The sequence below is a fragment of the Phyllobates terribilis genome, unplaced genomic scaffold, assembly GCF_046119375.1.
Source record: "Phyllobates terribilis strain yellow unplaced genomic scaffold, ASM4611937v1 Scaffold_2__4_contigs__length_985480577, whole genome shotgun sequence".
In the NCBI taxonomy this organism is placed as follows: Eukaryota; Metazoa; Chordata; class Amphibia; order Anura; family Dendrobatidae; genus Phyllobates; species Phyllobates terribilis.
Genome location: NW_027362762.1, coordinates 490,147,754 through 490,161,716, shown reverse-complemented (window position 1 = coordinate 490,161,716; position 13,963 = coordinate 490,147,754). Strand labels below are relative to the sequence as shown.

Below are 13,963 nucleotides of genomic sequence, written 5' to 3'. Positions count from 1 at the left end.
AGAAAAAAAGCAGCTAACACTCTATTCAGTAGGACTATCAGCTGTGTATCCACCAGACTTCTGCACAACACAACTGATGGTCCCAACCCCATTTATAAGGCAAGAAATCCCACTTATTAAACCTGACAGGGCACACCTGTGAAGTGAAAACCATTTCCAGTGACTACCTCTTGAAGCTCATCAAGAGAATGCCAAGAGTGTGCAAAGCAGTCATCAAAGCAAAAGGTGGCTACTTTGAAGAACCTAGAATATAAGACATATTTTCAGTTGTTTCACACTTTTTTGTTAAGTATATAATTCCACATGTGTTAATTCATAGTTTTGATGCCTTCAGTGTGAATGTACAATTTTCATAGTCATGAAAATACAGAAAAATCTTTAAATGAGAAGGTGTGTCCAAACTTTTGGTCAGTACTGTATACATATACAGGTGCTTCTCACAAAATTAGATCATCAAAAAGTTAATTTATTTCAGTTCTTCAATACAAAAAGTGAAACTCATATTATATAGTCATTACAGAGTGATCTATTTCAAGTGTTTATTTCTGTTAATGTTGATGATTATGGATTACGGCCAATGAAAATACAAATTAGAATAATTAACAAAAAACACCTGCAAAGGCTTCCTAAGTGTTAAAAAGGTCCCTTAGTCTGTTTCAGTAGGCTCCACAATCATGGGGAAGACTGCTGACTTGACAGATGTCCAGAAGGCTGTCATTGACACACTCCACAAGGAGAATAAGCCACAAAAAGTCATTGCTAAAGAAGCTGGCTGTTCACAGAGTGTTGTATCCAAGCATATTAATGGAAAGTTGAGTGGAAGGAAAAAGTGTGGTAGAAAAAGGTGCACAAGCAACCGAGATAACTGCAGCCTTGAAATGATTGTTAAGAAAAGACCATTCAAAAATTTGGGGGAGATTCACAAGGAGTGGACTGCTGCTGGAGTCATTGCTTCAAGAGCCACCACACACAGAGGTATCCAGGACATGGGCTACAAGTATCGCATTCCTTGTGTCAAGCCACTCATGACCAATAGACAGCGCCAGAAGCGTCTTACGTGGGCCAAGGAGAAAAAGACCTGGACTGTTGCTCAGAGGTCCAAGGTGTTGTTTTCAGATGAAAGTAAATTTTGCATTTCATTTGGAAATCAAGGTCCCAGAGTCTGGAGGAAGAGTGGAGAGGCACACAATCCAAGCTGCTGGAGGTCTACTGTGAAGTTCCACAATCAGTGATGGTTTGGGGGAGCCATGTCATCTGCTGGTGTAGGTCCACTGTGTTTTATTAAGCCCAAAGTCAGCGTAGCCATCTACCAGGACATTTTAGAGCACTTCATGCTTCCCTCTGCTGACAAGCTTTTTGGAGATGGAAATTTCATTCTCCAGCAGGACTTGGCACCTGTCCACACTGCCAAAAGTACCAATACCTGGTTTAAAAACAACAATATCACTGTGCTTGATTGGCCAGCAAACTCGCCTGACCTTAACCCCATAGAGAAGCTATGGAGTATTGTCAAGAGGAAGATGAGAGACACCAGACCCAACAAAGCAGACGAGCTGAAGGCTGCTATCAAAGCAACCTGGGCTTCCATAACACCTCAGCAGTGCCACAGGCTGATCGCCTCCATGCCACGCAGCATTGATGCAGTAATTGATGCAAAAGGAGCCCCGACCAAGTATTGAGGGCATTTACTGAACAGACATTTCAGTAGGCCAACATTTCAGATTTTAAAAACATTTTTCAAGCTGTTGTTATAAAGTATTCTAATTTACTGAGATAATGACTTTTCTGTTTTCATTGGCTGTAAGCCATAATCATCAACATTAACAGAAATAAACACTTGAAATAGATCACTCTGTTTGTAATGACTCTATATAATATATGAGTTTCACTTTTTGTATTGAAGAACTGAAGTAAATTAACTTTTTGATGATATTCTAATTTAGTGAGAAGCACTTGTATATAATATATACATACATACTATAGTGTTTTGATGTTCGCCAATGTGGACGGGGCTTTGGGTTTCCAGATGTGTTTGGCAGAATCAATTGTTGCGTTTTAAAAAGTTGCAAACGTACTCCATGTCCCTTTGTAGTGATCTATGTATGTCTGGAATTTGTGTATATTGTGCTATATTCTAGCAGAACTTGTTATTTTCTGTGCTAAAAAATTATAATTAATGTTAAAGACAAATATAAACAGCATTTTTGATTTTATGCAAAATTCATCAACGACCTGAGCCATTTTGAAGAATTCAAGAAATAAAACAAGTAGTCAGCTCATCCCTTAATCGCTCTAAATGTGGCTTAACATGCAAATAATGAATTAAGCCCATAGTGTTTCTATGAATTCGGGGTGCACTACTCAGGGGAGACATGACAGGGGCTGACTTCATGATTTGAGTAGGACGCTGAGCTTTGGGTATTCGGCCATACTGTGCACTGTCCGGGTAGTTTGCCCTCAGGTACACGCTGCAGAGCTTGGAGAGGGCTTATCCTTTCACCCCACAGCTCTGCACACAACACTGTGCAGCCTGTAGGAGGCGCTCTGTTCGCCAGGACTCGCGGAATGTTACACGGGCAGACTCGTACAACGGAGGAGGCCGCGCTCACTGCTGCACTCACTAGTCACGTGACGCTCCTTCCTGCGTGTCAAGCCTCTGTCCTGAATTGCAGGTGTGATTGGCTGGGTGGAGTGAGCTTGGGTGTTGGCGCTGATTGGCTGGTGGAGGGGTCGCTGTGGTAGCCATGGGTGACAGGCTGGGTTCTCTGACAGAACGGCAGGAAGAGCTGTGGAGATGTGCGCTGCCCAGGGGACGGGGCTCGGCGGTAAGGGTAGAGACGTAGACGGTTGCTGACACCGGGCTTCACGCTTTGTATTAGGCTTTAGCTGTTGTTTTTCCAGCTCTGTTTCTTGTCAGGATTCGGGCCAGTGATACAGTGTTAGGCACTTCTGTATACAGACACATAGTCCTACATCTACTAATGCTGCCCAATGGTGAGAACTAGACACCACCAATATTTAATATTAAGAATTCTGGTGGACTGTATAGGTGGCATGTGCCAGGCAGTGCTGTGCTGTGCCGCCTCTGCTGTGCCGTGCCAGGCATTGCTGTGCCGCCTGTTCTGTGCTGTGCCACACAGTGCAGTGCCGCCTGTTCTGTGCTGTGCCAGGCAGTGCTGTGCCGCCTGTGCTGTGGCAGTGCTGTGCTGTGCCAGGCAGTGCTGTACCGCCTGTTCTGTGCTGTGCCACACAGTGCAGTGCCGCCTGTTCTGTGCTGTGCCAGGCAGTGCTGTGCCGCCTGTGCTGTGGCAGTGCTGTGCTGTGCCAGGCAGTGCTGTACCGCCTGTTCTGTGCTGTGCCACACAGTGCAGTGCCGCCTGTTCTGTGCTGTGCCAGGCAGTGCTGTGCCGCCTGTGCTGTGCCAGGCAGTGCTGTACCGCCTGTTCTGTGCTGTGCCAGGCAGTGCTGTGCCGCCTGTGCTGTTCCAGGCAGTGCCGTGCTGTGTCGCCTGTGCTGTGCCAGGCAATGCCGTGCTGTGCCGCCTGTGCTGTGCCATGCAATGCCGTGTTGTGCCAGGCAGTGCTGTGCCGCCTGTGCTGTGCCAGGCAGTGCTGTGCTGTGCCGCCTGTGCTGTGCCAGGCAGTGCTGTGCCGTGCCACCTGTGCTGTGCCAGGCAGTGCTGTGCTGCCTGTGCTGTGCCGACTGTGCTGTGCCAGGTAATGCAGCCTGTGCTGTGCCAGGCAGTGCCGTGCTGTGCAGCCTGTGCTTTGCCAGGTAATGCCGTGCTGTGCCGACTGTGCTGTGCCAGGTAATTCCGTGCTGTGCCGCCTGTGCTGTACCAAGCAGTGCTGTGCCAGGTAATGCCAGGCCGTGCTGTGCCGACTGTGCTGTGCCAGGCCGTGCCGTGCTTTGCTGTGCCGCCTGCGCTGTGCCATGGTGTTGGCACACAAATACTATGTTTTTCATTTGTACTTGCCGGGGGTCCTAGGAATGGAGTATTTCCTTGCGATGCCTCCAGTCATGTGACAAGGCCACTTCATCCACCCCTGAGACTGGTAATGACCCTGTGAGAGCCATAGAGGTCATTATCAGATGTAAATGGAGCGGGAACATCATGGTCCAGGCTGTTATCACTAAGGATACCCATGTCCAGTGTCTTCTGATAGGATTCTCATCCATCCCTCTCAAAAAAAAGAGGAGAATCTGCTCATCACCCCCAGACACGCATCACATCCACCAAACGTTGCATGTACGGAGTGATCACAGGTGCCATGCACAGAAGACGCTCCGCCAGATCTCTGCTATTTATACTAGAACGCTCCACAATTATAGAGTGTTTAGCACCCATGAAAAAGTAAAAGAATAACCTTTAATTATGACATAGCTAAAAACTTGCAAAAAAGTCAAAGTACATTTTAAAAACTCAGAATAAGTTATGTGTTCAGGCTCATATACAGATCATTATGCAGAGATTGGGGTAAGAATCTGTATATGATCCGAAACATGTAAGTAATAGGCGTGCTTCATTGAACATCTGCTTTCCCTTTTTTTTTTTTAACCATATCATAATTAAAGATAATATTTATTTTAACAGTTTTTTTTGTGGGTGCTGGACATTCTACAACTTTGAACCTTTCTACAGTAATTTCTGCCATAGGATTGTGACTAGTTAAACAAGCTTTAGTGATGCCAAAAGTAGCGTGTGTGTAGTGCCAGGCAGGAAGGTGGAAAATGCCATACGCAAGTACAGAGAATCTTTTTATCTAGTCGTTTACTGGGATAAACCATATCCAGGGTTTTTCTTGGATATTCCGGTAGTTCTTCTAAGTCTTGAAATCCCTAAAGTTAAAGCTCCCCCTGACCACCACCTAAAAATGGGATTAGGACAAACCCCCGATGGAGCCATAGGCTGCAATGACACAAGTGAAGTCTGAAAGATCTCCATCAGTCCTTTCTTAAAGTGTTCATCTTATCAATGAAATGTAGATTTTACCTTTTTAAGGAATGTGCACACAGTCTTTTGAGGAGGTTTTGGAGCAGAAACTGAATGGAAACTCTCAAAACCTTGGATGTTCGACTCTGTGTGCACGTACCCTTAGTCTATGTGTTCACAGCGTCTTTTAAAGTTAGGCAAGCCCAAAAAGTTTTTAAAGCAGAAGACGATTAAAGAAACTCTGGAGTTTTTTTTTATTTCCTGAAGCGTCTTTTGTGTAATTTTTTTTCAGTTGTTTCTTGAACATTTTTCGTATAGTTTTGGCTGCCAATGTTTTTTTTTTTTTTTAGAGGGTGTTCCCATGGTTTTTGTAAATACTTTTTTTTTTCCAAGTTTTTTTTTCACACCACTGAATAATGAAGAAACTTCTAGCATTTTTTTTTAAGCAAAAATAATGAAAAACTCCCACAAAAAATGTCTTTCATTGGTTTGCGTTGTGATGTACAGAGCGCCTTCTGAACAAGAAAACGCCAGAAGAATGGACGTCGCTTCTTTTAAACACTTGGCGTTTTTAGAAACCTGAATTGGTTAAAAGACGTTTAATAGCCTGAACATATGCACAATAGGTGTTTTACATAGACATGCTTATGTTTGCTCTTTTAAGTGTTTTTTTTTTTTTTTTTTTTTTTTATATAGGTTTTTCAGGACGTTGATAGAAAGTTTGCCTGAACATACCCGATGTGGATATTTCTGGTTGAAAAAGCTACATTAAAAAAGGGAAAGCGTATTTTGTGTTTTTGTTTTTTGTGCACTGGGTAGTTGTTGTTTTTTTTCTGATTCTAGGACCAAGTTCTGAGCTTTCTGTCTTGCAGAAATGCTTCAAGAAATTAAGTGTTGCTTTTCTTCAACACTGGAAAAAAAAACTTGTGAAAGAACACAGTACCGTGTACTACTTAGGTGTCTTTAATGAAATCAATAGGAAATTTATTCCAAGCATATTGGTAGTGCTTTTTAATGTGTTTTTAGACCAGGTATAAACTAGAAAGAAAAAAATAGTCTGTTTTTCATGCAGAAAAAAAAAACGTTTTTCACCCACGTGTCATTTGCATGAGATTTGAGTAGCGTTTGTTTTTATACACTGCTCAAAAAAAAATAAAGGGAACACTTAAACAACAGAATATAACTCCAAGTAAATCAAACTTCTGTGAACTCAAACTGTCCACTTAGGAAGCAACACTGATTGACAATCAATTTCACATGCTGTTGTGCAAATGGAATAGACAATAGATGGAAATTATTGGCAACTATCAAGACACCCTCAATAAAGGAGTGGTTCTGCAGGTGGGGACCACAGACCACATCTCAGTACCATTGCTTTCTGGCTGAAGTTTTGGTCACTTTTGAATGTTGGTTGTGCTTTCACACTCGTGGTAGCCTGAGACGGACTCTACAACCCACAGAAGTTGCTCAGGTAGTGCAGTTCATCCAGGATGGCACATCAATGCGAGCTGTGGCAAGTAGGTTTACTGAGTCTGTCAGCATAGTGTCCAGAGGCTGGAAGAGCTACCAGGAGACAGGCCAGTACACCAGGAGACGTGGAGGGGGCCGTAGGAGGGCAACAACCCAGCAGCAGGACCGCTACCTCCACCTTTGTACAAGGAGGAATAGGAGGAGCACTGCGAGAGCCCTGCAAAATAACCTCCAGCATGTCACAAGTGTGCATGTGTCTGCACAAACGGTTAGAAAACAACTCCATGAGGGTGGTATGAGGGCCCGACGTCCACAGATGGGAGTTGTGCTCACAGCCTAACACCGTGCAGGACGCTTGGCATTTGCTACAGAACACCAGGATTGGCAAAGTTGCCGCTGGTGCCCTGTGCTCTTCACAGCTGAAAGCAGGTTCACACTGAGCACATGTGACAGAAGTGACAGAGTCTGGAGACGCCGTGGAGAGCGATCTGCTGCCTGCAACATCCTTCAGCATGACCGATTTGGGAGTGGGTCAGTAATGGTGTGGGGTGGCATTTCTTTGGAGGACCGCACAGCCCTCCATGTGCTCACCAGAGGTAGCCTGATTGCCATTAGGTACCGAGATGAGATCCTCAGACCTCTTGTGAGACCATATGCTGGTGCAGTTGGCCCTGGGTTCCTCCTAATGTAGGACAATGCCAGACCTCATGTGGCTGGAGTGTGTCAGCAGTTCCTTCAAGATGAAGGCATTGAAGCTATGGACTGGCCGCCCGTTCCCCAGACCTGAATCCGATTGAGCACATCTGGGACATGATGTCTCGCTCCATCCTCCAACGTAACGTTGCACCACAGACTGTCCAGGAGTTGGCGGATGCTTTAGTCCAGGTCTGGGAGGAGATCCCACAGGAGACCATCCGCAACCTCATCAGGAGCATGCCCAGGCGTTGTAGGGAGGTCATACAGGCACGTGGAGGCCACACACAATACTGAGCCTCATTTTGACTTGTTTTAAGGACATTACATCAAAGTTGGATCAGTCTGTAGTGTGTTTTTCCACTTTAATTTTGGGGGTGACTCCAAATCCAGGCCTCCATTGGTTAATAAATTTGATTTCCATTGATGATTTTTGTGTGATTTTGTTGTCAGCACATTCAGCTTTGTACAGAACAAAGTATTCAATGAGAATATTTCATTCATTCAGATCTAGGATGTGTTATTTGAGTGTTCCCTTTATTTTTTTGAGCAGTGTATATTAAGTTAACATAATTTATACTATAGGGTGCCTGCTCACCTAGCAGATTTGATAAGGATTATGAAGTTTTTTTCCGCAGCAAATTTGTGTTTATATGAGGATTTTATAGCAGATTTCAGTGTGACAACACCATTGTTGACTCGATGAGGCAGTGACTTTTCATTTCATGCGGATTTCTGTATCGTTGCACAATAAAACATCTGAAATAATTTTGAAGTCATTTCCAATGAAAAGTGAACGGTCACATTCAAGCAGAATCCTGGTTCCTGTTACCTGAGGGACTTGTTCTTATCACTATTCTTGTGACTTCTCTAGTCAAATGCGCATTACTCCCGAGCATCTGACATGATCACATGGCAGGCCCCATAAGGACATGCAAAACAAAGGTATTGACGCAGGGCATCATTTACATCAAACACATGACATGTGGAAGAAACATGAATTAGGATGTTTGTATTTGCTGTTGGTCTTCATGTAGACCAACAGTCCCCAGCCTTTCTTACCTTGAGAACCACATCTAGCTCTGAGAGAGGGTCACGAGCCACATCCAGAGCCCCTAAGTAGTGACATGCAGTTTCTGCTCCCTCCCCACAATAATGACATTACCTGTACAATGACAGCCAGATCTTTCCCACAGAAATCTCTCAGGCAGTGTACTTATATACAGGGGTTCCCATCAAACCCCCGTTCGGTGTTCCTGCCTCAAGCCCTACTACCACCTCTGACTGGCATTGTCATCCTATCTCCAGCATGGCATACTGAAGTTACCTCTCTACGCCCAAATCTGCTCTTCTGTGTGAGGCTGCTCTGAAAAGTCACCATCTAGAGACCTGATCTTAATAGGTATTTACTAGACTTGGTCCTAATGCATCAAGCTGGCAGACAAGCCTCCCACCCTCGAGGCAAAGGTTTGGGATACCTGATGCAGACTATGTGAAGAAAAGTATTGGGACACACATCTAAGGCTATGTTCATATTTCTTTTGGCCCACATGTCAGTGGCTTCTGTCTAAATCCTCGAAAATTTTGGGATTTGAACAGAACCCCTGATGGACCCATTTACTATAATGAGGCAGTCGTAGTCGCTTTGTGCTTTGTCTGGCCTTGGTTTCGGCACTGTCTGCTATCTTGAGGCGGGCACAAAAGCATGGTTTTCTCCCTCTGCCTCATTATATTTTATGGCCCCCTTAAGGAGTACCTCCAAATCCCATTTTTCAGACGGTAGCCCAGAAGGAGTTACTAATGTATTGCCCAAAACGCAATATGAACATAGCCTTAATCGTTGTGAACAATATTTGCATTCAGTCCTGTTGCCACAGGTGTATAATGTCCAGTCCTGCGCCATGCTGCCTGCCTTTCTAAACATTTGTGAAAGAATGGTTCACTAAAGAGCTCGCTGAATTTCAGCGTGGTGCTGTAATAGGGTGTTAGCATTGTGACAAGTCAGTTAGTGACATTGCTGCAGATTTACCATAAATCTGCAAGGAAAAATGAAGACTTCAGGAATCTCATTCACTTTGCTGGCTCTAGGAAATCCTTCAGGTTCTGTGAAAAATCTGTGCAGAAAAAAAATGCATCAAAAAACGCGACAAAACTGCAATGTGTATACAGACCCTGAAGCTTCAGGAAACCAAGACATTTGCTTTCTGTTCTACCATGACTGTACCCCTGTGAACACAGTAAGGTACATAAAGGTTGGGTGATTTTTGTGAGGAAGAACTGGACCGGCCAACACAAAGCCCTGACCCCAATCCTATTAAACAGCTATGGATGATCTAGAATGGAGATTGCGAGCCAGCCCCTGCTCATCATCAGCACTGTCTGATTTAACACATGCTCTTGTGGATGAATGGGCAAAAACTCCAACTTCTCTATAATTGGCTCATGTACAATCATTAGTAATACAATTTTATGTAGTAGCTTGGCAACACCAGTCATCACTATCATGTATATAAGGTTTTGACGCCATAATCTTTATAGATCTATCCTTTCCTCCCACAAATGAGTCATGACTCCACAGCCCTGGAAGACACATTAGCTACCTGGAGTTACTGATCACAAAGAGCAAACGCAGAGGAGAATAAATATCAGCTTAGCATTACCTAAAGGTACGGACTTGTAAATGTATCAGATAATGACTGAACAGTCCCTTTAAAACCTGTTTGGCAGGGCACCACATTATGTCATGTCAGACCCGCCTTTATGAATCAGAGCTCAGATCTGCTAATCTGCAGCGGTTTTATTCTGGTAGTCGAAATGATCAGCCAGTTGTATAATCATTTGTTCTCCCTGGAGCTGCCGGCTCTCACAATAAGGGCTCGCTCACACGATCGGATCGATTATGTTAAAGGGGTTGTCCGGCATGGGCTTACCCAGGATCAAAACTGGGGGGAGGGAGGGGGCAAAAAAAAAAAATCAAATACTTACCTCACGTCTCACCTGCTGCCGCTGCTCCGGACTCCAGCGTCGCCGGCCTCATCCCGCTCTGCGCTGTGACTGCTCAGGAGAGAGCGCTATGTAAAGACGTCACCGCGCCCTCTGACCTGAGACGTCACAGTGCAGCAGCCGCGGAGGATGCAGGACCTGCTGCGGAGGCACGGGGAGAGGTAAGTATTGTGTCGGGTGCCGGGGCCCTGAGCAAGCGGGGGGGGGAGCGGGTGCTGACGGTGAGGGGGCCCCCCCGCCTGCTCAGGGCCCTGACATTTGCCCGGGTGCGCCGGGTGCTGACGCCGGCCCTGGTGTGCGGCGTGCGGCCCTGCTTCTAGGGGGGGCAGCTGACCCCCCCCCCCCGCCCCACGGTGGGTACGCCCATGTTGTCCAGTGCTTTTTTTAAGTTGCCCAATGTATTCAGCATGTGGGCATAAGTATCTCTGTATATACCTTGCGTTGCTGATAATTCCTGTGAGCGGCTGTATCACTGGCTGCTCACAGGCATCATGTGACCCCTGGCTGCAGCTGGCGCTGACGTCACGACAAGTCCAGGCTGCAGCCGAGGGTCCCTCTTCCGCGTTCCACCGGTGGCTGTTGGGTTGTGGGTGGGGTTTAACTTCTTTAATGACCCTCCTATCAAGCTCTGAACTGAGTTTGATTGGAGTGTCAGCTTAGTGTAACCCTATTCTCTCCGATGAGAGAATCGTAGCACAGGTGAGGAGAAGATGGAGAACAAAATTTCTCCATCTTCTCCATTGTGAGTCCACAGAAATCGGACTGCACTCAGATGTCATTCGAATGCAGTCCGATGATTTCCATGCACCCATAGACTGGAATGGGCTTGTGACATGCGATTTGAGCTGCAAATTGCAGCATGCTGTGATTGTTATTTATTTTTTTCTCATGCCGAATCGGTATGAGAAAACAATACTGATCTGCACTGCCCCATAGAATAACATTGGTCCGAGTACTATCTGATAAAACATCCACATAACTCTTCCGATGTATGCGCTCGTGTGAGCGGGCCCAAAAGGGGGTATCTGTTAAGAAACAACCTTTTGAAGCACTGCAACTGCTTAAAGACTCAGGATTATAAACAGCTGTATTTTAGGTTACTCACATTCATAGCTACTGAATTGATAGTTGTTATATTGGTGTGGGTCCGTCCTCTAGTTAGGTTGGTGTATGACCCCTGATCACAAGATCATCGCCAGAAGCATTTCAGTGGTGTGGCAGATGGCGAATGCAGATGCCCAGGAGACTACTGAGAAAAGTCAGCTATGGTAACTGTGAAAAGCACCCCTGATTTTGTTCTTCTAGACCTCATTGTGTGGTATATCAACCTGCTATATACAGTATATGATTTATCTGCATGTTTTGTTTGGCTTGTGCCTCTTTTTCCTATAGTATTGTTTGTGTTCATACAGTTGTCTTTGTTTTCCTGTGAAAACTGCTCATTACACTATTGTAATTTCCATAGCGGTTGTAGTTATCTTTCCATATACATCGTGTGCATTGCTTGTCTTCCACCACTCAGACATATTTTCCATACATCTGTGAATTGAAATATTTCATCGAGTAAGTGGTGCGTAGTAGACGGGTGCACGTGCCGCTTCTTGCAGGATTCGGCTATTATTTACTGGACCCCTTTCTACCATATGGCTAATGAGATGGATGTGTGTCTAATCCAATATCAATCCTTCCGGTTGGATAACTGAAGCCCGATGTTTTCTTTGAGTCTCCTTACTAGTAATGAGCGAGTAGTGAAATAATCGGACTTGCTATACTCGTAACGAGTAGGTCTCAATACTCGGGTACTCGTTACGAGTAGCAAGTCCAATGTAAGTCAATGGGAAAAGCGAGTAAGCCGAGTAATTGTCTGCTGGAGCCTATAAAGCGGTCTGGGGGCTGAGGAGAAGGCTGAAATGGGTGCATGATTGTTTAAAAGCCGGTGGTAAAAAGCCGCCGGCTTTTAAACAATCACTCAGCCCCATACTCGCTTCCCCGCAGCCTCCTATCCCGATCCTCCGCTCGCCCGCCACCTCCCATCCCAATCCTAAGTTAGGACCGGGCGGGGAGCGCAGCACCAGGGAGCAGGGAGCGAAGGACCCGGGCAGGGAAGCCGGCAGTGAAAAGACTTCACCGCCGGCTTTCCCCGTTCAGTGCTGCGCTCCCTGATGTACGCTCCCCGCTCCCTGGTGCTTCGCTCCCCGCCCGGTACAACTAAGCAGCTGGGGGCTGGAATCCGCAGCGCAGGGTGGCCCAAGCTTTCTGGGCCCCCCGCTGCGAATTGCAGTCCGCAGCCACCCCAGAAAATGGCGTCTTCATAGAAGCGCCATTTTCTGGCGCTGTACCCAACTCATCCAGGGCCCTGGTGCGGTGACTCACTGGGTAATAAAGGGGTTAGGGCCAGCTTTGTATTATCCGCTGGCCCTAAGCCTGAAATTCATGGGGTCACTCCAATATTAGACATGACCGCCATGAATTTCTAGTAAAGTATTTTAAAAAAAAACACAACACATAGAAAAAAATATTTTATTAGAAATAAAACAAAAAAACACTTAGAGACTCTTAATTTTTTTAATAATCTTCCGTCCGATGTAGTCCAATGGAGTCTTCTTCTTTAGCTCAGCTACAGATTCTCTACCAGAGATGTAGCTGAGCTGTGCGGCCGTGGGAAAGTTGATGTGAGTTCATGCAGTCAAGCATGAACTCACATGAACCCTCTGAGGGCACCGCGGCTACTTCAAATGAACAGCTGATCAGCATCAGCTGATACCTCAGCTGTTCATCTGAAATAACCGGCGGGAAAACCGGCAGTGAAAAGACTTCACCGCCGGCTTTCCCGTTCGGTGCTGTGCTCCCCGCTCCCTGATGTACGCACCCTGCTCCCCCGCCGCCTCCCATCCCGATCCTAAGTTAGGACCTGGCAGTGAGCGAAGCACCAGGGAGCGCAGCACTAAACGGGAAAGCCGACGGTGAAGTCTTTTCACTGCCGGCTTCCCCGCCTGGGTCCTTCTCTCCCTGGTGCTTTGCTCCCCACCCGGTCCTAACTTAGGATCAGGATGGTAGGCGGCGGGGGGAGCGGAGGATCGGGATGGGAGGCTGCGGGGAAGCGAGTATGGGGGTGAGTGATTGTTTAAAAGCCGGCGGCTTTTTACCGCCGGCTTTTAAACAATCATGCACCCATTTCAGCCTTTTCCTCAGCCCCCAGACCGCTTTATAGGCTCCAGCAGACAATTACTCAGCTTACTCGCTTTTCCCATTGACTTACATTGTACTCGTTACTCCTAGCGAGTAATCACAAGGAAACTCGGGGAGTAACGAGTAGCCCGAGTACTGTACTATTCGGCGAGTACCAAATAGTAACGAGTATACTCGCTCATCCCTACTCCTTACACAAAATTTGACCTCTATGTAGCCACTGACTGAAGGATTTACCAAAACTGTATTTAGTGTATCACACCGCAGACTAAAGATCTGCTACCTATGGTCACATTATTATCTATTGGCAACACTGAAACTTTCTCTAGACAAAATGCTGAAAATATCATAACTGAGACAAACAGCCTAATTTTGAGGCAGCTCGAGGCGTCATTCACACTTTGGTTTTTCATGTACGTGTTCTATACGTGATTTTCATGAACAGAACATGTACCCATTATAGTCTATGGAGCTGTTCCCATGTCCTTATGTTTTTTTGCGTATCTTGTGTCCACAAAAAAAATCAGTCATTTCTGATTTGGACTCGAGTTACAGATCAAAAATACACATACAATTTTACGGGTCCGTGAAAATCCTAGACAGCACACGGGATAGCATCACTGTGCTGTCCATGATTAACATAGTCGTGTATAGGAGAAGTTTTGCAATTTATTT

The 13,963-nt window shown here is 45.8% G+C and overlaps 1 protein-coding gene across 5 annotated transcripts in view; it reads left to right on the top strand.

Annotated features, from left to right (window-relative positions):
- Positions 1-13,963, top strand: part of INPP5B (inositol polyphosphate-5-phosphatase B) — a 136,597-nt gene that overhangs the window by 49,208 nt on the left and 73,426 nt on the right. Inside the window, exon 1 of one of the 5 annotated variants that reach the window (XM_073665879.1) lies at positions 2,682-2,825. The exons of 3 other annotated variants lie outside the window; for them this stretch is intronic. In XM_073665879.1, the coding sequence (XP_073521980.1) occupies positions 2,795-2,825 (31 nt within the window). In that variant the 5' untranslated portion in view covers positions 2,682-2,794. Of the gene's footprint in view, positions 1-2,681; positions 2,826-13,963 lie in introns of those variants that run through there. One more of the 5 variants, XM_073665880.1, reaches the window with a different exon arrangement.